The sequence below is a fragment of the Podarcis liolepis genome, assembly GCF_965112155.1.
Source record: "Podarcis liolepis genome assembly, chromosome: 3".
Classification (NCBI taxonomy): Eukaryota; Metazoa; Chordata; class Lepidosauria; order Squamata; family Lacertidae; genus Podarcis; species Podarcis liolepis.
This window is the reverse complement of record NC_139557.1, coordinates 14,101,567-14,126,135: the sequence shown is the minus strand read 5'-3', so window position 1 is coordinate 14,126,135 and position 24,569 is coordinate 14,101,567. Positions and strand designations below refer to the sequence as shown.

Genomic DNA, 24,569 nt, shown 5'->3' with positions numbered 1-24,569 from the left:
CCCGAGATGATCATGTTTTGAAGTGGATGGACAGGAACAGGAGGACAATTGCAACTCATGCTTTTCAGTGATCCAGACCATAGGATAGATACCACAGTCTGCCAGCACAATATTTTGTTGCTGGGGAAAATGCAGGCCTTTGAAGGGTTTTTCATTTTTAAAAATAAATATGCTCAGAAATTAGGAAGCTGATTCAAGAAATCCAGAACTCTCATCATCATCAGGTCTTTATCGGGGGAAATACTGTTTCCCCCAAAACACAAAGCAAAATACTTTGTTGTTGGGAAAATGTACCAACAGCATTATCATCTCATAACTTCTCCCCTGAGAGATGGAAATGGTGTGTGAGTGGTTGCACAAGGGTCACGATGACTTACTGAATACTGGTCGTGCCCTTACTTAGTGCATGACTTTACTTGGATGACTTTAAAAGAGATTAAATTCGTGGAGAACACAGCTATCAATGGTTACTGGTCATGATGGCTATATATACTACCTTCAGGTTCCGAAGTCCCATCTAGATGTGGCCAAGAGAAACTGCAGCTGTTACACCAGCCTAAACTGATGAAAGGTATTCCTCATTACAGAGGCAACAATATCCAGAGCTGTATCCAGGAGTTGCCCCATGAACACAGCCCTTTAGAACTGCAGGGAACTGCCCAAACACTTTGATGTGTAGTTTGCAAGGGAGAATTTAGAATACAATCCAGCTGTCTCTGCAGTCATTTGGATTGGATCACTGAAACCTTACAAGGGTTGTTTTTCTTCTTTTTGCTGAGAGACTATTGCATAACAAATCCAGGGAGTGCTTGCTGCCCAAACAACTTATTATGTGACCTTTGCATGAAATGTAGTAGAGGAAAAACAACAAAGGCGAAGTCTGCAGTTGCTGATTAACATTTCCCTTTTATTTTGATGGTGTCCATATCAGCTATACAAATCTGTCCTTTGTTTCATCTGGTGCTCAGTTTTGGTTTGCACACACTAGATGTGTCTTTGTGATTGGGGAGGTATAGCAAAAATTGCACTGTTTTCTTCTTTAGGTGAGAGCGAGTGAGCAGTAGTAAGTCTCAATAGTCCTGCTTTGCTTTATACCATAAATTCTTCTGTCTTAATAGCTGTTTTTGTCTTATTCTGTAGTTGTAATAATTTGTCCTGTCCCACCATCTCTGCCCAGTGGACACCCCCCCCCAACAGTTAACACCAAAGGTTGGGCAGAGCTGACGTGAAAAGCAAAGCAAGGATACCTTAGCTCTATTGATTTTTTTTTCTTGTGTCCACCAAACAGGAGATGGAGGAACTGGACAAATTGCAACCACAGAATACAAAAACGCACAAGAAAAAAACTTGCAGTGAAGACAGGTGATTATACAGACCTAAGCAAAGCAAGAATATGGTAACGAAATTCAAAGGGGCAGTTGTTTCAGGTTTAACAAACCCTTTATATGGGGAAGAGCCATAGTTCAGTGGTAGTGCATCTGTTTCGCTTGCAGAAGGCCCTGGCTTCAATCCTTGGCATCTTCAGGTAGGACTGGGAGAGAATCATGTCTGAAGTCCTGGAGAGATGCTGCTAGTCAGTGTAGACAGTACAGAGCTAGAAGGACCCATGGTCTGTCACACTTCAGTCTGTGTGCTGTTCTGCTGAAAGTTGGTTCCTACATCATTTGATTTCTTTGTACTTTGACCACCAGAAATTAAACAGCCGTAAAACCGACTTTGTGAACTGGCCTCATGGAAAAGCCAGGAGTATGACATGAACTGAGATGATACAAAAGTGGCATCACTTTAAACTATTTAATATAGGGAGAAATTTTCTTAGCATATGCTTAAATGGACACCGCAGAGTAGTTTTAATGCCCGTTGTAGTTTCCATCATAACAGACTGAATCTGACAGGATTCAGTAACAGGCAGTTTTTTAGAAGTGGCTGCTCATTTCTGTTAATATTTTACTGGTATGGAAAACTATCACAGTCTAAGATGCAGAAATGATTATGGCTTAGATCCAAATGTGCCCCAGTTCAAGCCGAAGCCATTTTTGCTTGCTCAAGGGAGGGCCCTCAATCCTCCCTTTCTGCAGCAGCTTATTCCACTCCCTGGCATTGCACTCCAAGCTGTTGTAGTGAGCCCCACAAACCTCAGGAACAGCTTTTCACAAGGGGTGTATGGAAGTGGGAGACAGGAAAGCATTGCCTTTTTAATGGAGCTCTTGTCTGCAGTAGCTGGAATCCAAGCCCATGCAGAGATTTCCCCAACCAAAGACTATCATTCCTCTTGTCTCCTTCGTCAGACAGATGCCCAACAGGTCTCCTTTAATCAGTTTACTAGTTTTTATAAGTGGACATCTGTGTCATCTTGACACTTCAAAAAAGAAGAAGACCTGGCACAAATCCAGTCTTTTGATAGTGCCTACAGGCCTTCTTAATTACATGTGGGTCCTGTATCAGTATGACTAATGGCTTGTAGCATAATGCTAGGGTAGGAGGCTCCAAGAGACTACAGTAAACAGATCACCAGGAGGATTTTGGAAGAGCCTCAAATAACCCTGAGACTACTGATCAGCTTGATAAGACTTGTGTGCAAACCACACTATTTGTTTCCCCAGATCCAATGGTTATAGCTGGCTGTGGGGGTGTGGCTGACAGATGGGAACATTGCCTGTTCTGATTCAGCACTTTCATCTGCTTGTTCTACTATGGAACACAACTTCGGTTCTTGTTAGATGTGGGTCAAAAGGTGGAAGTGATATGCAGTGCAGCCATCAAATGAACAGTCTGTCTCATTAAGGCTGCAATCCTCACCTCACTGGGAGTAAGTCACACTGAATTCAACAGGATTTACTTCTGAGTAGATGTGATTAGGATTGTTACCTAAGTTGCCATGAACACGGCTCCTTTAAGCAACTATACTGTCTTCCCTAGGACTGGAATGTAGGTTTAGGAGTATTGATTTTTAAACAATAGTGAATAAATCACATACTCCAAAGCAATCTCTTCTGAGGCCAGTGCGATTACTTTGATACAGATGGTTGAAGATTTTCAGGACCAGCCTATTATCATTCTGTCTGTTCATCTTTCAAAAAATGACAGTGTCCTGGGTGTGCACAAGAGGGGCCCTAAATGGTTGTGTAGGAGAAAAATAGTGTGTGAGAGTGGGTTTGAACACCCATTTTCCTCAATGTCAGCCAAATAATTGCAGATGATGATGATGATTTTATATATTTGCTGCCCATCATGCTTCTATATATTATCCCTGGCAACAGAGGATAATTGTGCTGGTGCTCAGAGCGCCAGCACAACACTTTCACACTTTTTTCACAGCCACACAGACTAGAAATATTAGAAATGAAAGGCAAGGCAAAGCTCAGGGCAGCCAAATTCTGTGCCAGATTCTTTGCACAGCATTGGCAGAGATGTTCAGAGCAACACACAGCCCTGAATGTTGGAGAGCTCTCAGCATTTACTCCAACCCTTTTAAAGGAATAACCCTTGGACTCTTAATATCAAACTCCATACCACATTATTCTTTCAAGCAAGTATAAAGATCCCATAGTGGAGAGAGAAAGCTCAGTTGTATACCAGTGCTGGCAAGTTCAGTTTTCACATCTGGCATTTCTTGAGGGGAAATAATTTCCCTTTGTGTAGCTGCAGGTGTTCAGTGAATTCATCTTAGCAGTCATTTTAATTTGAAGATGCTAATAAGTGCACTGTTGGAGCTCTGTTATGCATCTTTCCCATTTCAGCTAACTAAAATGAGGTTTTTGATAAGTGTGCATTATTCTGCCAAGGGTCACTGCACAACTGAGCCTCATGCAGGCATCTGGTTGGCCACTGTGAGAAAAGGATGCTGGACTAGATGGGCCAAGCTATCTGAAATAGTCAAGGAATCACTTAAAGCGAAAGCTTTTTCAGTGAGGGAAAGGACCCTTGTTACTTCCCATGTGCAAATCAGTCCCAAGGTCAATCAGTCATTTTATTTACATGCCGCCTTTCCAGAGTTAAAACCCTGCTGAAGTCGGCTTGCAACGTATAAAAATTACCGTATTTTTCGCTCTATAAGACGCACTTTCCCCCTCCTAAAAATTAGGGAAAATGTGTGTGCGTCTTATGGAGCGAATGCAGGCTGCGCAGCTTTCGCTGAAGCCAGGAGAGCAAGAGGGATCGGTGTGCACCGATCCCTCTTGCTCTCCTGGCTTCAGGGATAGCCGCCCGAAGTCTCCTGAGCACAGCGGGAGGAGAAATGGAAGGGGCTCCGTCTCTCCTGCTGCTTCGCTGAAGGGGTGCTGCGCAGAGAGGGAGAGAACTTTTTTCCTTGTTCTCCTCTAAAACTAGGTGCATCTTATGGCCGGGTGCGTCTTATATAGCGAAAAATACGGTATGTGGCTACAAACATAAGAAAAGTAGTCATAATCAATAAACAAAACATCAAAAAGTACACAACCAAACTGAACAATTTCCACGTAAATCGTAACAATCAAAGATACAAATAACCCCAGCAACAACAGCAACAACCCTCTACAACAAACCCTGCTAAACAATGTTCCAGCCCAAGATTTACCCACAGCCAGAAGCTTGAGAGTTATTCTCCTGACTTCTGTATTGAAACACTGCCTGCACTGTAGAGTTCTGCTAGCTCTATCATAGGCTAAGTCTTTACTTGTATCATATGATTTCCACAACAGGTTTTTTAAAAATGTCTGAGTAATGTTGCAACAGCCTTTGCTGAAATTTATGCAAAATTTATGCCTGTTCTTACAAAACGTGGTTGATAGCCTAAACTTGCAAATGATGGAAGCTGCGTCAAAGGACAACAAACCAAACAACTGAGACTTTATTTGGGTCTGAGCTCAGAGGAGCCTCAACCTGAGGGCCAATTTGGAGAACTCTTGCATGCTGAGGAATGTTCAGTGTTGGTGTTAAGAAATTATTTTGCCTTTTAGTGCAAGGCGGTACCAGAATGAAAGAATCATGCCCCTTGCATGACAGCTGGGATGGAGTCCTCTGGCATGGCACACCAATAGCATTCTGAACAGATACAACAGCAGAAGGGTACATAGAACCAGAAGGTGGGAAGCATCTCAGTAAGAACTAACTGCTTCTTGCACTACCTCACCAGTCCAATGGTGCAGGTGGTAGGCCATTGAGCAAAGGAGCAGAGCCCACTTTCAAGCCAGACTATTGGCCCTTTAAGAGTCTGCAATTGTCCAACCAAAAGGGTAGTATACAGGAGAGGTGGACAACAGGTGGAAGCTCAAAAACCCTCCTTGGTGCAAGTTGCTAGCTCAGAGCTCTCTGTGGTTGTTACCTTACTGTGTCCTCTGGGCTCCTCCTTGTGACCAGAAGAGGATGCTTGGGCAGGTTGCACCAATGATAATAAAGCTAACTGATGGTTTAACTCCCTGTTTGAACAAGGCCGAAGTGAAAACCACTTTTGAAAAGTAAACAAAGAATGTTAAACACCTTGCTAAACATTGCTGGTATCCTGGGATGGGAGATTTCCGTACATTTCTGTTATTTTGCGGCCAACTTTTTTGTGTGTCCATTGGGGTTGGGAATCTTTTTCCTATGAAGGTTCCTATGAAGAACCGTTGCCCTTCCAATGCTGAGCAAAGCCAAAATAGATCATGTAAAAATAAGAAGAACTGAAGAATAAATATGTAAAATGAGAAAAGTTGCTCAAGTTCCCTTAATTTACATTATTTGATTGAAGAATTCTTTTTGGGGAAGAATTTGGATTAACAAGGTGCAGGATTGTAAGATTTATGCCCCAGAATCTTTTAAACAAGGACATAGTGCAATTTGTTTGCACTGAGAATAAAACCATTTTGAGGTGGGGGTTTTTAAACAATCTGTATATAAATGTTATGAAATAAACAAATAAACAAACAAGTCCCCTAACAACATTCCTTAAACCACTCCATTTAGTATCCCATCTGCTATTTAAGTGGGTAGCAAGCATACAGATATAGTAGGTAAAAAAGTGGAGGTGAGGAGGAATATAGGTGCATTGCCTCTAAGGCACATCCTTCAGCTCCCACACCCATTATAGACCTACCATTCCCTTGCTACAGCATTCCTCCTCTTTGTCCTGCCCTCCCTCCTCCCCACTTTTAAAATTTTGTGTGTCTGTCGCTTGTTTATCCAGATACTTAAAATGAAAGCAGGCTCACCATTTCCTGTGTCATTAACAACTGGTGCAGTATATGCATTTTGCAACCAGGAAAAATCTGCTCTATTTAAAGCAGGTGAATTTCACAGTTCCTTCCTCAGCCCAATTTCACAATGCATATTTGAAACAGGAACCACTTCAGCAAATTACTGTCAACATTTAAGGTGTTGGATTTTCTTAAAGGCTGCCTGCTGAAATAGACTCTGAGACAAACTGATAATATTGCAATAATATTGCTGACTGTTGACCCAAGAGGACAAGCCAAGTTTCTGACTCATCGATTGACTGTTCCACCCAGTTTTAATCCTTGGTGAGAGATGCCAGTTCTTTTCTGCTGTTTGCTTAATGCATAAGCAAAGAGAAAGGTCAGAAGAACCACAACAAAAATCTTTTTTTAAAGACACTTTATGATGATAACACTGCAATACAAATTCACTTTATGACACTGCAGTGCAGTGACCATTTGCTGGATCTGTAAAATAGTAATGGCTTTCCTAATCAGCTATCTAATAGGTATGAAAAACAAATACTTACACTTGTGGAAATGTTTAATCATAAAATTAAAATAAAAGGGCAACCTTCACACTATTCAGTTTTGACCACTGATTGCATGAAGTAAGGGTAGACGATGTGGTCTCCCATCAGCTCCAGCCAGTGTGGCCAATGATCAGACATAACAGGATTTGTGATCCAAAACATCTGGACAGCACCACAATAGCTATTGCAGACATAAAGGCTCCCTTCACTCTATTTTTCGATTTTACTTTCTCCACTGAGCTCAACACTATATCAGGAGCTGCACCACTCCTGTTGCTCCCTATGAAACAAACACAGCTGGAAGCTGGAGTAGAAGTGACATATGACCAGAGCATAGGCGCTCCAATACCATATTTGTTTCGCTGAGGCTCACAGCTAGCAGGGGGCAGAAGGCAGGTGAGGTCCAGCAGGATCAAGCCCTGTCCAGGAGTCAGGACTGTGGAGGGCTCCCAGTGGGTCCTACTGAGTTTGCTGTGGGAAACGTACCTCAATAGGAAGCTGATGCCTTATAAAGGCATTGTTTTTACATCAAAATAAGATTATTGTACTAGCCCAAAACCATGATAAATTCCATACAGTGAACAATCAGTTTAAAATATAACTCGGACATCTGCAGATAAAAACAGTAAGCAAACAGATGTGTCTTCAAATGGCAGTGGAATGCCAATAAAGATGGGCCTCCTTTTTTCAGCAGGGAGGGCATTCCATTGTCTCTCAAGACGGACAGATGCCAACAACAGGGCACTCCATAACACCAGTGCCACCAGTAACAAGCTTATTTCTCTGTTTCTACACGTCTCTTCTGTAGGGCTGTTGCTACCCTGAACAGGAAGGCTAAAGGTAGTTTGCTTCAAATTACTAGCTTTCACACCACACCTGCACCATAAAACAAACAAATGCTGCTGGTCCTAAACTCTCATGTGCTTAGACACATTCCGCTTTAAAGTACCAATTTAAAAAATCAAGAAAACTTTGGACACCCATAGTATTTGTTGCATGTAATATCCTTTTTTTGCCTGGATAACTCTGGCTTGAATCTTCGGGACTTATACTGGTTTAACTGGTTTTTATCAGCAAGTTATTGACAATACCTTATTGACAATTTATCAAGGATAAATATTGAGTTCAGATTAGAGTAGGCATTTTTTTATTTAAAAAAACACCACGTCATTGTAAAAAAAAAAAAAGATGTTAAAAATGACAGGCCCAGAGTCAACATACTGTGAAGCTGTAATCTTTTTCATCTTGACAGGCTGATTGCTTAATTTAGGTAAGCGTTCTGTTTAAAATGTTTCATAAGCAATGATCACAGTCACTGTGTGAACTTGAAATTGCCTTGTATCTGGTGCAGAATTCACTATACTAGGAATCTTTAGAAGACAGAACAACAATCCAAAGTATGGTAGAGGTAGCTTAGATACACATTCACAACCTTCCAGAGAATGTGTGTTCAAACCAGTTCCGCCATATCAGTGGCTGCATTTGAATGTAGTGCTAAGCTGTGGTTTAATGTTACTAGCCTCCTCCTGAGCCTGCATGCTCCACCTGCCTCCTTTGGCATGGCATGAGGAAGAGATCAGAAAATTTCACTCCAATTTTAATCCATTTAGTGCATTGTCCAAACACAAACAAGCTGTGGCTAAACTACAGCCAGTGAAAATAAGACAGCTCCGTAAACGATGGTTTTAAGTTACTTTATCCCCAGTAACCACAGTTAGGAACATAAAACAAGCCTGCCAGATTGGGCCAATCGTCCACCTTGTTCAGCACCCAGATCTCACAGTAGCCAACCTGATCTTAAGGAAGGCCTCATTTAGGCACCAGGTGAAAATGTTTCTCTTTAACCAGGCCTTTGGCTGATTAACATTCTATGTCCTTTTAAATGTATAGTGGGAGTGGGGTTATTGGTTTGTTTTTGTTTTTATTATGTATTTTGTGTTCTTATACTGTATTTTTATGTTGCGAACCACCCTGTGATCTTGGGATGGAGGGCAGTATACAAATTTAATAAATAAAATAAAAACAAACTTTTTCTTTTTCTTCCGTTGTTGCCGGTTTGAAATGTCCTAGGTGGCCCCAAATACAGTGGTGCCTCGCAAGACAAAAAGAATCCGTTCTGTGATTCTCTTCGTCTAGCGGTTTTTTCGTCTTGCGAAGCAAGCCCATTGACGGATTAGCGGATTAGCGCTATTAGCGACTTATCGGATCAGCTGATAAGCGGCTTAGTGGCTTAGAAAAAAGGGGGGAGGAAAAAAACCCGCAGGAACTCGCAAGACATTTTCGTCTTGCGAAGCAAGCCCATAGGAGATTCGTTTTGCGAAGCACCTCCAAAACACAAAACTCTTTCGTCTAGCGAGTTTTCCGTCTTGCGAGGCATTCGTCTTGCGGGGCACCACTGTACTTTAGTTCTACTGAAATGGTCTTGTATATCTGATATGCTGCTGAAACCTAGCAACCGGGTCTATTTATCCAAGCTTGTCTGTAGCTATTATTATTGGAACTTGTCAGTTTCCTGTGACTCTATTCCATACCATTTCCTCCTTCAGTTTCTGTACTTACATATTTAAAATATTTTTATCCTGCCTTTCTGTCTAAAGACACTCTTGGTAGCTCATAATAGGATTTCCTGAGCGTACACACACATAGGATTGCGAGTTTAACACCATCCTGTGTACATCGACTCAGAAGTAAGTCCCATCCAGTTCAATGGTGCTTGTTCGCAGGTTAGCATGTGTAGAGCCAGTGGGGTGTAGTGGTTGGAGTGTTGGACTTGGACCTGGGAGACCAGGGTTCAAATCCCCACTTGGCCATGAACCTCACTGGGTGACCTTGGGCTAGTCATGGCCTCTCAGCCTACCCACCTCACAGGGTTGTTGTGAGGAATAATGCATAGCAGGAGAACCATGCATTTATTTGTTTATTATTGTTTGTTATATTTGTATGCCTCCCTTCCTCTGAAGATCACTGGGTGGTTCACAACATAAAAATACAAAACAATAAAACAAAATACACAATAAAACAAAACAATAACCCTCCTATCGTATGTCATCTTGAGCTAGCTCCTTGGAGGAAAAAGGTGGGCTGTATTTTATGGTGAATTGATTTTAGAATGCTGTGTTATTTTACTGTTGTTAGCTGCTCTGAGCCAGGCTTCGGCTGGGGAGGGTGGAATATAAATTATTATTATTATTATTATTATTATTATTATTATTATTATTATTATTATTGATTAATAACAAAAATAATAATATTGGATTTCAGTCTTAAGTAATTACATTATACACACAATAATAATAAAGAACGGAAAGCTTGTTTGCACTGGCAGACAATGCGTGCTTCTGCAATCAGATGCACATTTCCCGGGGTGCAAAGCCCCGCTGAACAGGCTAAAAGTAAATTTCGCTGTGCACATGCCATGCTTCGGAATGCAAGTTGTCAGTGCTTCTGCTTCTAGTTTTATTTTATTTTTTTGCATTCTTAATCACCACCACATGGAGGCTGAGGGGAAAACATTTCTGTCTTTTGCTTCTATTTTGGACACGTGTGTGTTCGCCCGTCTCCCCCCCCCCCCAATTTATGCATTGTTTCCCATGATAGGTCCCAAGGCGACTAACAATAAAAGCATTTAAACAAAAAAACACCATCTGTAATCTGTATAAACACCATGCGCTGCTGCCACTCCAACGAGAGAGAAAACAAAATATCAGCAAAGACCAGGAAATCCGGTCTGCAGGCAAATGAACTGCTCTGCAGCCAACATCGATTGCTTTTTTTGCCTGTGTTTTCTCGTGCCTCTGCTGCTTCAGGAACTGCCTGGCTGGAGGTGCTGAGCCTGCGTTGTAAGTCAAGTAGAAGGGGGTCCGGCGGAGGCTCGCCTTTTTGCTCCTGGAATTCCACGTTTCTTGTGAGACAAGCATATCTACCAAGCAGACACGTGTCAGGGGGAGGGCTTGGAAAGGGGAAGCCGTCGGGTTTCCAGCAGATCCTTCTAGTCAAATGTAATGACACCTCAGTACGGGGTAGTCAGCTGCATGTTGTTTTTGTTGCAGGAGATTAACTGGGCTGGTCTGAAATCCCTCCGGAATTTCTCAGCATGGTTGGACTGTCATCACATGGGCTGAAACACACGTGTTTGTGTGTGTGAGAAAGTTGGCTAGAAACAAAGCAACTTCAGTGGTATAATTTTATTTCTACAGGCTAGGAGAACATCTGACATCATCATCATCATTATTATTATTATTTTATTTTATTTATACCCCACCCATCTGGCTGGGTTTCCCCAGCCACTCTGGGCGGCTTCCAACAGAACACTAAAATACAATAACCTATTAAACATTAAAAGCTTCCCTAAACAGGGCTGCCATCAGATGTCTTCTAAAAGTTTGGTAGTTATTTTTCTCTTTGACATCTGGTGGGAGGGCATTCCAAAGGGCGGGTGCCACTACCAAGAAGGCCCTCTGCCTGGTTCCCTGTAACATGGCTTCTTGAAGCGAGGGAACCACCAGAAGGCCCTTGGCGCTGGACCTCAGTGTCCGGGCAGAATGATGGAGGTGGAGACGCTCCTTCAGCTATACTGAACTGAGGCCGTTTAGGGCTTTAAAGAAGAGTTTTGTACCAAGGCATGTTGGAAGGCTGTGCTTTGCAGAGCGAGGAATTCCAGTTATTGTGTGGTACTTCATCAATTTGCCTTGGGCTCCCTTTTTTTGAGTGAAAAGCCAGGCAGAGTGCTTGCTTGCTTGCTTTCCCAACACCAGCTTGCTGGTACTGACAGATACTGCCCGATTTACATCTGGCACCATGGACCCCATTGTAATTTAGATGGCGTTGGTACTGTACAAAAAACACTCCCTGCACCTAGAAAACGAGAATGTCAGAGAGAAGGCTGCTATACTAACCTTCAACCCTTCTCCATGTATATGGTTTTTGTTTTAAAGGGGAGGCTGTTAATGGAGGAGCGTTTATTCTGTTATGTGACTGTTATGCACCTGCAGTCTGAATTTTGCTATAGCTCAGGCAGCCTGCCTCTAGTGGGAGCTAGGCCTAGCTAGAGTTGCTATAGCTGGTATGCTACAGTCATTTCAGCAGACCTAGAAACCATTAGGGTAATACTGTTATGCCATACTGTCATCCCATTCACCCATTGGATATCAACTTTTCCTTTCGTCAGTAAACCTTCCTGGACCATTTTGCCTGCAGCTTCCCCAACGGAAGATCTGCCTGGCAACTTTGCCGCTGACCTAGGAGGGGACATTTGCAGTCATTCTGGCCAAACCGCTATCACTCCTTTAGAACAATATTAAATTGGTATGATACATATTGCAGAGCTTTTCTATAGCAGCCAACGTTGTGCTTGGGTTAAGTGAGAATAAACTAATTTTACAATTGAGTGGGGAGGCATCTATTCAACATTAGGGCATCAACATTCTGTGTATATAACAGATTTGTGGTAGGGGGATTCTCCACAGGTGCAGCTTGCCATGTCACAGGGCTTTCAAGGGTTTGGAAAACTGCACCCCCTTTAATTTCCTTGCTCCAGCCAAGCATGCAGAACATATTTATGCCCTTCTAATGACAATGAAATATTAATTTCCTGTTTTAGCAGTCCTTTTCTGTGCTTGGTCTTCAGACTATGACAAATCATATAATGGGTGCCAAGAAGAGGCTATACATGCACATATATAACATTTGGGTGTCTTGATTACTGTCAGCTGAGATGTTTAGGGTACACAATCAGTAAGTGTTTGCTGTCTTCCAGGTTCAGCTGTCCATGATTGAAGGGTGTCCATAAAAGAGAACATTCCTTTCTGCAAGAATAGCATGGCCTCATGAAACTAAGGATCAACCGCCCCCCCCCCCCCAGTGATCCTGGCATGGGTGAGTCTAGACAGAGCCTTCAAATTTTAATTAGTTCATACATGTCCTTACTTTGTTGTACTTCTCACTAATTTAGATTGGGGGGGGGGCAGCAACAGCTATGAGGAGGACCCAGCCCCATTCAACTATATATGCATTTGTAGCCAGAGAGCAGTTACGTTTTTTTTGTAGGGTTGAATGCTGGTTGATCAGATGTGTTAGCCATTTCTGTTACGGAGGACAAGATGTCCATGCTTTAAGCATGAAGCACAAACAGTTGACCTTGCTCCTCCACTCTGGGAATGCTATGAGTCCGCAGGGCCTGATCAGCAGATTAGAACTGTGGAAACGCCTGCTTCACAAAGCAATATATCACTGATTTATTCCTGAAGGTGATGGTCTTCTTTGTCCTGGATTTGATAAACACTAGGGCATATGTGGACTTGAAGCACACAGATGCTTTGGAAAGGTCACGCTGTGCCTGGCGCCGTGGTGGTCAAGTTTTACTCCGTCTGTTTATTTCATTCCAAAGGGCATGACTGGATTTCTTGGAAGGCGGCTGTTTGCATGACAGGTGTTGTCAGAGCACGCAGCTAGCTTGTTTGTCTTTGGCAGGTTTCCCGGAAGAACAGTCGAAATGTCGGAGCAATCTTCGCCACTTCGGTGTGAGTGAAACGAGGAGCTCTTCAAAAACATTAGCTCCAGCTTAGATTTCCACGAAATCAGCTGCTTTCCAGCTAATCCCCAATCAGCTTTGTGACCATTTTCTGCCCCTGCTTCTTCTGATTCATGTGTCGCTTAACTTTTCTACTACTCTCCTTTTAGAGAAGTAGAAAAGGCAAGTGAATGAGATTAAACCATGATGATTTGGTTACTACTGTTCACAGTAGGCTTTTTTTGAATTGGCACAAAAACATTGCTCAGTTAAACAATGCTTTTGTGCTGATTTAGTTTAGTTCAATGAAACACAAGAACTGGGCAAAATATTCATTGAGAAATGGCTGTAGTTTATGTTCTCAAAAAACTGACCACCTGTTAATATAATTCCCAGACCTGAGAAATCATATGAGCACATGCTGCCTTATGCTGACTGTGACCATTGGTACATCTAGCCTGGTATTGTCTGATCTGAATGGCAGCACCTCTTCAGAGGGTCTCAGGCTTTGCTGTCAAGCCTTTTGAGTGAAGAATCTGGTAACTTAACTTGGGACCTCATGCATCCATGTATTCACCCAAAGTTTCATTTGACAATAACTTGCTTTTCCTGCCTCACCCCTGTCGCTGTTCTCTAACACGGAAACTGTTCTTATTAGCATTAACCTTGCCTCTGTTCTCTAGGTCAAGTAAACCGATCATGTTCTGATCAGAAAACTGATACTGTGGAGTTAACTAGCAAGTGTGATGCAAAGGGCAAGTTCAACAGCATTCTGTAGAAGCACACACACACACACAATCTGGAGCCAATAGAAAAGATCTCTCTCTGTGTCTTTATTTAAAATCATTTTTGTTTGTAGGGGTGGAGTGGGTCTAACAGAGAATATTGGAACCCCTTTTCACCATACCAGACAGTTGAAAATACAAAAACACACACAGGTGTAATGCTTTCTCTAAGCTAATTGTGTAAATTGTTCTCACTTGCTTGACAATAGCAATGTGCTGGAAAAGGGCTCTCGGGTGTCGTCTTCTCCGACTTGGTAGAATGTCATTGGCATTGTAGAACCATATGTCTGTATATTCTCAAACACAGGGGTGACATAATACAGTTATGAAAGATTACTTCTGATGTGTAGGTTTTCCCCACAAATTCTGGCCACTGATTCCCGCTCTTCTAAGGGCCTCTGCTAGGGCAGTATAGTTTGTACCCATCTATCTGTCCCAGCATTCAAACTATGAGGAAGCGCTCTCACACTTTTTTGTGATACATTCTCCCTACTGTCAGCAGTATGATTCCCATGCATGATTTTTGTGCCTGCACTAGGGCTGCGCATAATACTTCCATGTACAGGCTTTTCCTACTTTGAGATTGCTCTTCTGGAAAAGTTGTGGTCCTCCAGATGTTACTCCAGACGCTCATACCCCATTGGAACAGATAATTCATCCTTCTTTTCTTTTTGGAGTTAGGTAAAGAAATTATTTTGAGTAGCTGCCATACGTATTCTGATCTTGGCTCTCAGTTTGTGCAAAGCGTGGTTGTGCCTGATAAACCTGATGGGTAATCAGGCGTTTTAACAAATGGTGCATAGTGCTTTAAAGCCCAAACCACCAGTTGACAACCACAATACCAGAGAGTAGATTCTTGACCTGGATGCAAAAAGATAGTTGTGTAAGTATTAGGTGGACCTCTACTGAAAAGACTCTCGGTCTGGTCACCCTCCATTTTTCTCCCAGAGGAGGCACCCAGAGAAGGGCCTCCAGTGGTGACCTAATGGTCTGGGCAGGTTCATACAGGAAGAGATGCTCCCTAAGGATAAAGGTTATTCAATAGAAGCTGCTGGATTGTGTCTTTAAAGATTTGATCCTGCACATCTGTTTGGAATTATTTTATCAAGTTATGTAGTCCCTTCTAGTGTTCCTCAGTTGAGTCTGCTTAGAGCAGGCATGGCCAAACGTGGCCCTCCAGATGTTTTGGGACTACAACTCCCATCACCCCCAGCTAACAGGACCAGTGGTCAGGGATGATGGGAATTGTAGTCCCAAAACACCTGGAGGGTCAAGTTTGGCCATGTCTGGCTTAGAGGTTCCTCTAAAACGCAGTACTGGAGAGTTGCCTCTTAGCCTCTCCTGTGTAGCACAACTTGCTCATCATGATGTCAGCTCCTCCTTTGTTGGCTACTTTAATTATGATGTCAGCACTGCTTCTGAGCCTGTGGATGGCTTTATATGCTGCATGGCTGAGCCTCTGAATATCAGAAAGGCAATATGCATTTCCAGTGTACTCTTCTCCCTCCCACAAAGGAAACAAAATACTTCAGTGCTGCCTATGGACCTCTTACCACTGGGAGTTCTTTATAGCATGTTTCCAGAATGTACCGTACACAGTATTCCCCCAACAGAGAAAACCACCAGCTTTGTATCTTAAGACACTTCCAAGCTAAAATATGTCAAGGTGGTGTTCCCATGCGAAGAAATCCATAGTCAGCATAATAAATCTCCCAGTTTGCAAGTGGGGTGCTGCTTTTCAGTTCATTCTACATTTACTCAAAATTGGAAGACCGACTGAGTTCAGTGGGGCTTGCACCCAGGTATGTATGTCCAGGTCACTTCATTGTAAACAGGCTTGCATTGGAGTATTTCCCCCTTTCTATTTTCTAATGGGTGGAGTGGAATACTACACAACACCCTGAAATGAAAAAGTGGGCTGTGAATTGTCAAAATAAATCTAAAGAGCAAAATCAATTCTTGCCTTTGTTTCAGTGGTCTTGCCATGGAAGGAAGCGAAGCGATGTCAAGCTGCCAGTCTGGAGAAAGCAGCTTGCTGGACATACCATGCGTCATAAGTGTAGAAAGTTTTCTGCTGAATCCCAGAACTGGGAGAAGTGATGAGATTCTCAGTCCTGCTGGCACATTTGTTTCTCCGGCATCCACAGAAGTTGACACAGGTACAGGACCGTCACTGATATTACTCTCATTGACACTTATGTTCCCCTTCCCCTGCCCAGAATAGCCAGGTAGAGAAAAAGACACACTAGGCACATTTTCCTGATACTAGGCAGCTGTTTGCTTGAATATGAATGATTTGTTTGCGTTTCAAAGAGTTGGGATCATGACACCTTTTCATTCAAGTTTAGAATTAAGAACATAGGAAGCTGCCTTATACCAAATTGGACCATCAGTCCATCTTAGCATTTTCTTCAGTGACTGTTAAGGGTATCGGGTGGTTGCTCGGCTCGAGAGCAATCAGGCAAGATACCTCACTGGTCTTTTCAAAAGCTTTCTTATTGGTGCTAAAAAAACCCTTTACAATGCAGAGCGCCTCTATTCCATGTCTTGCTCATTCACTGGCAGAATCTGAGAGTGGGCGGTCCTTAAACTTTCCCTAGCAGAGTAGTTTCTTGACCCCCAGTCTGCGCCTCCCCTCTCTGCGTGAAAGCCTACTGCGCAAGGAAGGCTTGGGTAAAGGGGGACCTCCCTCCTCCCCGCTTTGCTCAGGCAAGGTGTCCTGGCACCACCATGCATCCTCCGAGCCCTGCATCTCCTCCCCACTAGAGGCGTGGCTTCCTTCCTCCGCTGAGGAAGTGCTGCTTCCCACGATCTTTGGGGGCTCTCTGTAATCCATCCGCCTTTTCCCCTCTCGCCCCTGAGCCGATGGCAGTTCCCTGACAGGGACTTGCAGTGTTTGCTCCAGGGTTGGAGACGGGGGATTCCCAGCCATGCCACTGAGCTGTGATTCTTCCCCATAGGGGTAATTGTCACGCGGCAGTGCTGCCTTAAAGTTATATTTGTGCCACAAAGTTCTGGGTCAAGTTGATTTGGCGACTTGCCTTGCTGAGTCATTCATTCCCTGCTTCGTGTCTGGCAAAGGTGACTTACTGCAATCTCTTGTGCTATCTCATTCAATTGTTCTCTCTTCCTGGGCAGAGGACTATTTTGGTGGACAGAGGACTGAGTTTAATATGAATCGATGAGATCATGTCTGCAGTTTCAAAATAAGCTTTAAGATGAAAAATTTTGGTTGGAAATAGAAGTACAAACCATGGCACAAAACTCAGGGTTTTTGGGTTTTTTTTAAAAGGAAACTCTCTTCCTGCTTCCTGGCTGAAGCCATTCAGTCTGTGTATAAGTAGAAGAGCACCCAATAGGGAGTTGTCCACTTCCCTCTGGAGTAAACCAACAATTGGCCTTTCTATTTGTAGTAGCACACCCCACGTCACAAACACCTACCAAGGATACATGGTGGGAGGGTGGGGTGGGGGAACCTGCTTGGGGGCTTGGAAAGGGTTTTCTAGTAGCTCCTAATAGGGAAACATAGCATCTCAAAATAGGGTTGTCATGTGGCCGTTGTTGTAGTTACAAGAAAGCAACTAGGCTAGTCTGAAATCCTTCTGAAATTTCTCAGTGCAGGTGGAATCCAGTCACATGGTCGGAAACACAAGTATAGTGGGGACAGACTGCCCTACTTCCCTTGAAGTGAATGTTATTTTTGCCCACCAAAATACTGTCAAGCAGAAATCCTCAAACTCAGCTCTCTTGTGTTGTGGGCAGTAGATGCCCCAGCTCTGTTACTTCACATCCCGTAACTAGAAAGGTCTTGTTGGGATCTGGCATCCTACGCATATGGGATTATGACACCTTCCTTGTAGTCATGCCAGCATTACTCTCACAAGCCATGCCCATTTCTGGAATACTCTCTGTGTGTTTTCTTTTAAACTGGTCTAAAACGTATTCTGCTCCAGTTTGACAGACAGATACACCTGCTACAGTGCTGCATATTTGGTGTATTTGGTCTTGGAGTAGTTTGAGTATATTGCTGTCTGCTTTCTGTTTTCTGCTTTCTCTTTATTCTACAGTGCAGGGGCAGAGATAGACTTTGGCATCTCACTATGTTGCATCATGTGATGCTGTCTGAGATCACGTTGTGATCCGCCATTTGTACTTCCTCTCTGACATGTTTACACAGGCGGTTAAAATGGCATAATTGCCCTCTGCCTCTTAGAGTCATAAGGGTGTGTGTGTGTGTGTGTGTGTGTGTGTTGTTTATTACCTTAGATTAGACCAGGATAAGCTATCCTTGTCTGTCAGAAGTTAAATTCCTTTTGCGCTTGCGTATCATAGACGTCATGTCAACTTCTGGTTTCTGGCTCCATCCACATACTAATTTAGATGGGGAAACTAGTGGCAGGCAGAAGGTTGAACCCCTTTTCTGCCACCACTTGCTGCTATAATCCAGTTTAGATTTCTGCTCCCTGCAAGCTCCCACTGTTTAAGTAAAACTTAAAAAACAAAATATCATGTGTCGTTTGACCTTTTGAGAGTGGATAGGTGGTATTTGCTATGGGGTAATTTAAATATCCAGCTATTGCGATCAGCTAGAGATAATGGGATGGGTCAGATTTTTGCTCTATCCTGTCAGAATTGTAATAAAACTGCCTCATAGTTTTAGGACTACTAGCCAGTAGAAACCTATAGAGGGCAAATAAACAAAGTATTGGCTATTTCCCCCTTTCTTGAAGAGGTGATATTAAATTGTCAGATTAGTTAACCTCTGTTGTGAGGTTTTTGTTCTGTTTTCCATTTGGGTGATTCAGGAAAGAGAGGAACTTATCACAGATTTTATGTTCAACTTAATTTCTGATGATTTCAGCTTTATTGGTGGTGTGTGTTTTAAAACAATGCATTGTTTTGCTGTGTGTTCTTTGCTAAACTGTCTTCTTTACTAAACTGACAGCCCAATTCTATGTCTGATTATGCAGAAGTAAGTCCTGCTGAAGCAAATTCCCAAGTAAGAGCACCTAGGATTGTGGCCTAATGGTTTACTTGAAAGTAACTCCTACTGTGTTCAGGGGGACAACTCCCCAGTAAGTGTGTTTACGAGTGCAGTCTGAGTACCCTAAAAATTAGGTGCCACTTTCCCCCCTAAATAATATTCTGTAATATTTAGTTTTCTGATTTCAAATGTAAAGCAAAAATGAGCCATGCCTGTATTGGTGAGAAACACATGCTGGTCACTGCTTCCATTTCCACTAGAGGGCTGTCAAAGTAGGGTTTTTGCAATAACCTGATTTTTTTTTCAGACTTTGGTGTGGGAAGACCCAATTTATACACCTTATCATAAGGAACTGCTCTGCATCTCATGCTTCCTAAACTGTTGGTTTCCAGATGCAACACTACCCTTGCTTTATATTTAAAAAATACAGATGAGGGATAAAGGTAAAGTAAAGGTAAAGGGACCCCTGACCATTAGGTTCAGTCATGACCGACTCTGGGGTTGCGGCGCTCATCTCACTTTATTGGCCAAGGGAGCCGGCATACAGCTTCCGGGTCATGTGGCCAGCATGACTAAGCCGCTTCTGGCGAACCAGAGCAGCGCATGGAAACGCCGTTTACCTTCCCGCCAGAGTGGTACCTATTTATCTACTTGCACTTTGACATGCTTTCGAACTGCTAGGTTGGCAGGAGCAGGGACCGAGCAACAGGAGCTCACCCCATCACGGGGATTCGAACCACCGACCTTCTGATCGGCAAGTCTTAGGCTCTGTGGTTTAACCCACAGTGCCACCTGCGTCCCTGTACAGATGAGGGATAGGTAACTGAAATTAGCCAAATTCTTATCCCCCATCCTCTGTGGGACAACTTGTGACAGGTGGGTGGGGGCTGCTCACTTGTCTATCACCTGGTGTTACCTGGTGAGCCGTTTTTGCTGATGCAGATGTTCCGCAGAGAGTTGAGGCTTGGAAAGTGTCACGCATGGTGCCAAGCAACTCCTCGCAATCAGCTGCTATCTTTTATAGGGTGGTACTCAAATAGGTACCACTCCGGCGGGAAGGTAAACGGCATTTCCGTGCGCTGCTCTGGTTCACCAGAAGCGGCTTAGTCATGCTGGCCACATGACCTGGAAGCTGTACGCCGGCTCCCTCGGCCAATAAAGCGAGATGAGCGCCACAACCCCTGAATCGGCCACGACTGGACCTAATGGTCAGGGATCCCTTTACCTTTACCTTACTCAATGCTATTCCTTCTATGAGTAGACTCACTGAAGTTAATGAAAATGACTTAGGTTCATTAAATTCAGTGGGTCTCCTCTGAGTAGGAATAGCAAAATGTCGGTGTTGATAGAATTTCTGACTTTCGTTTTTGGCTGTCAAACTCCGAAAGATATTTTAGCACGGTTGGTTCAATCCAAATGAAGAAAAAATATGTCCTAGTTACATTTTAAGCTGGCAATGTGTACATATCCTTTGTTGAATTGTGCATTGCTTCCAACACAGGTAACAGACATGAATGTCCATAGGAATTTTCCCAGGGTGGGAGGTAAAGTAAAATACTAGAGGTAGACAGTAGTCAAGTTTCCCCCGCACGAAAATGAGTGCCTACACATGCTACCTCATATTTCTCAGGTACTACAAAAATAGAAAAGGTAAAGGGACCCCTGACCATTAGGTCCAGTCGTGACCAACTGGGGTTGCGGCGCTCATCTCGCTTTATTGGCCGAGGGAGCCGGCGTACAGCTTCCGGGTCATGTGGCCAGCATGACTCTGCCGAACCTTAGCAGCGCACGGAAACGCCGTTTACCTTCCCGACGGAGCAGTACCTATTTATCTACTTGCACTTTGACGTGCTTTCGAACTGCTAGGTTGGCAGGAGCAGCGACCAAGCAGCGGGAGCTCACCCCGTTGTGGGGATTCGAACCGCCAACCTTCTGATCAGCAAGTCCTAGGCTCTGTGGTTTAACCCACAGCACCACCCGCATCCCTAGCTGAATAGCATAGGCTGGAACTAAAACCTCAATCCTTGAGCCATATATTTAAAGGTCATGGATTCAAATGTTCCTTAAATAAGGGAATATGTGCATGATTGGTAAGGGAAAGAATTCCTCACCACCGCAAGTTTGCTTTTATCCATTTGTGCAGCAAGATGTTCCTATTGTGGTTCAGCTTCATAAGTTTTTATTTCATTTTTTTTCTGTTTAATTTCAACTCACAGTCCCGAAAGCATATTTGCTTCTGGAAGACAAAGCCATGCATTAGCAGTTAGGTTATATTGAAAAAGGCTTTAAATGGAAAAGTCTTGGTGTTTTGGGTTGTAATTGTTTAGTATAAAATGGCCATGGACTCCTGTGGTACTTACAGAGAGTAGAGAGCACTTCAAGTGGCAAAACAGGACGTGCTGCTCCTAAGTGGAGCTGCCTCGTTCGGTGGGTTTTGTGACCCATCACTGCTGCAAAACTTATTCATAAACCAGCCTGGCCGGAGTAGACAAGACTGAGCCAGATGGACAGAGGATTTGACTTACCTTCAAACACTTACCTTTGACTCCCTTGACTCTGTGCCCAGGACAAGAACCAGAGCTAGCAGATAAATTGCTTGCCTTTCCCATATTCACTTTCAAACTTAATTACAGTTAGGCAGCTTAGGTTTCATTTTCTCGAGAGTGCTTTTGAGACGGTTAGAAAACGTCTTTCTTAAGCCGTAGACATTCTAGGTTGCTCTCTCCACACCCCCACCCCACTGCCACCCTTGGGATCTAATTTGAGCTGGAATTTAAAAGAAGCACCATAGTTTAGTTCACAAGATTAGAATCTGAAGATGAACACAGGATGTTCTTGCGGGGGAGGAAATCTCACCGATACCTGTGTTGGTTCCTTTCCCAAGCGCGGTATCTTATCCTTCAGGAGGACTGAACTTTATATATTGCTGTGGGCAAGAGTGGAAATACAGAGAGCAGAGAAGCAAAACAGGAAATTAAATTCTAATCTATAAAGCTAAGCCCATGTCAAATGTCATTCTGTTGTAGCAGAAGGCGTATGCTTTATTGTAACATTTCCAAAGCAAAATAAATCCAAAGCCTAGCAGGTAGTATGGGTTGCAAGGGACGTGCACGGATGTCATGCTCTTGCTATCTTTTGCCCCTGCTAATGATATGTTGGCCTTTTTCTGAGGTTTGAGAGAGGATATACAGTATTTGTATTTGTTCGGTCTAACTAGAGGTACATGAATCCTCTCATTTACTGTTGGTAACTTTATAGGGTAGCTAAAACCCAGATACTTTGATTGAAATGCATATTTTTTAAAAAGGATAAGTGCACATACATCTAATGAAGTAGGTTTACCCCCTCCCCAAACCCCCTCATTAACAAGTGTCACAGTAAACAAAATACCATAAATGAAGTGGCACAATGAAATAGGGCACACACTCTTTGAACTATTGCATAGACATGGGTGGAGACTCTGTGGTCCTCCAAATGTTGCTGGACTACAACTCTCATCATCCCTGACCTTTGGCCATTCTAGCAGAGGATGATGGGAGTTGGAGTCCAACGGCATCTGGGAGAGTCACAGGTTCGCCACACTTACTTCCTTCGTCAAATTTATAAACCGCTTGATTGTAAAAACAACAACCACCCAACAACCTCAAAGTGGTTCATGTAGAAGCACACACACAAGTCTCAGTAGACTTGCATTTGCAACAACACATTTCTCAAATATGTAGCGTTTGGTTGTCTCGTTAATGAACATCACTAGGAATTTGAATTCCTCTGACTCTTGATTTAAAAAGTGAGCTTTCTGGCCCTTCAAAAATAAATTTAGAAGCATGCTTGTGGCGTTGATCGATATTTGTCAGGGCTGCTGGAGGTTGCTTTCCCACAATAGGTTAAGAAATGATGTTCGGATCAGTGCTCACTCCCATCCCTGGGAGCCAGTCATGAGCCAAGTGGCAAGTGGGTGGCTTAATGCATTTGTCAGAAGCAGAGCACGTGGCAGGATAGAGAGAAAGTGGTCTGGAAGGGCTCTCTTGCTGAGATACAAGTTGCTCAGACTGAAGAGCAGGCCTTGCAGGTGTGGCTTTATAGGACCGGGTTCTCTTGATTCATGTGACTGGGTGCTAAGTCAGGTGGCAGCATTTATTATAACCACCCAGGTGGCATTTCTGGATAGTAGAGTTCAGTCTGCTGTTCTTTCAGCAGAGATTCTACCTAGTGGCACAGGAAGTTAGCTGCTGGAGCCAGGCTGGCAAAACTCCTGGTTTAAGACCTCCTTGCACCCTATGATGCATCTAGTGAACATAGCTTTCAATACCTTTTGTCACCCATTCTCTTGACACTATTCTAAAATTCTCCATCCTGTTCTGATACACTTATTGCCAAAACAGGAGTCAGTAGAGTCTTTCGTTTTAAACATGGGGCTTTGGGCATCCCAAGAACCTTTCTTGTTATAAGGAATCTGCGAATTCAGTAACAGGCAGCTTATGTGTGTACTACTTCTGTTAATTAAAGATTGGCCTCATTTTGGTGGGATTGTTTTGATCAGATTCCCTGTGGACAGGCAGGTGGTTGCTGTGCTTGCATGTTAGAGAGAGGTCAAGATCTGAGTTAGTGCTGGGTTCATCCAGATGATTGACAGTGATGGTGTGTGGGGACTTGCTAGTTCAGGGGGGTAGGTGCAAGTGACCAGTCTGCACCAGCATGCTGCTCATTGACTCTAAATTAATACATTATTTATTGTTTTATTTATTAAATTTTTATACCGCCCATTATGCGTATGAACCGATGCCGCTGAGGTGGTCAACATGGGTCTGGCTGCATTACTTGCAGGCAGGGGCACATGTAACTGAACAGACATCATTCAAAAAGATGTCATTCCCCCACCTCGCAAAACTAGCATGTTAGGAAGAAGGCTAGATGAGAACCTTACTTCACAAGCTATTTTTCTCTGTGGAGGGAACGTTTCATTTGGAGGGGCATTCAGTCTTGTGAGCAATCTGAAATAGTGCAGCCCAGATTTGGTTTATCACCTCTATGATAACCAGGCATATTCCAGAGGTGAGGCAGCTGCTAGTACATTCATTCTGGTGGTGTTTGAAGTGTTTCCCCCTCCCTGTTATGGGACCAAACATTTCCTTCCTTTCTGAGCCCAGGAGAGGTGAAAACACTTCTCAGGTGCTTCACAGCAGAGTTGATACTCGTGAAGCTAGGCTGCTTTGTTGATGCTGCTTGATTTTGGCATTGGATTCAGTTGTCAGCTCACACAAAGATGCCAGATTTATTTTCTGAATAAAGATGCTGTGCCTGCGATGCATATAGCCTGTCGCAGCTTGATTGTCTTGTAGGCTTCACGAAAAATGAGCAGCTCCGCTGCATGATGATTTGCTGTTTCAGGTTTCAGTGAGTTAAAACCCCAGTAGAACAGTTGCTGTACAGTAGCTGTAAGGCTGTATTACTCTAGAGCTCGTACTGTGGTTGAATTAGTACGAGGACCACGCAGAAGTGCATAAACAGCCTAGTAGGCACCCTTTAATCATTATAACGTGATAGCAATAGAGTGGGGATGTGATCGTGCGGAATTTGTATTGTGTCGAC

General features: G+C 43.3%; 2 protein-coding genes across 2 annotated transcripts in view; one reads left to right on the top strand and one right to left on the bottom strand.

Moving 5' to 3' along the window:
* The window catches only part of GPCPD1 (glycerophosphocholine phosphodiesterase 1), a 60,017-nt gene extending 49,308 nt beyond the window's left edge, over nucleotides 1-10,709 (bottom strand). The window contains exon 1 of the mRNA XM_083493777.1: nucleotides 10,480-10,709. The gene's annotated coding sequence lies outside the window, so the exon portion shown is untranslated. The remainder of the gene's footprint in view (nucleotides 1-10,479) is intronic.
* CHGB (chromogranin B) overlaps nucleotides 1-24,569 on the top strand; it is an 87,486-nt gene that overhangs the window by 7,506 nt on the left and 55,411 nt on the right. Inside the window, exons 2-3 of the mRNA XM_083493788.1 lie at nucleotides 12,459-12,577; nucleotides 15,971-16,155. Coding sequence (XP_083349914.1) covers nucleotides 15,981-16,155 — 175 coding nt within the window. The 5' untranslated portion in view covers nucleotides 12,459-12,577; nucleotides 15,971-15,980. The remainder of the gene's footprint in view (nucleotides 1-12,458; nucleotides 12,578-15,970; nucleotides 16,156-24,569) is intronic.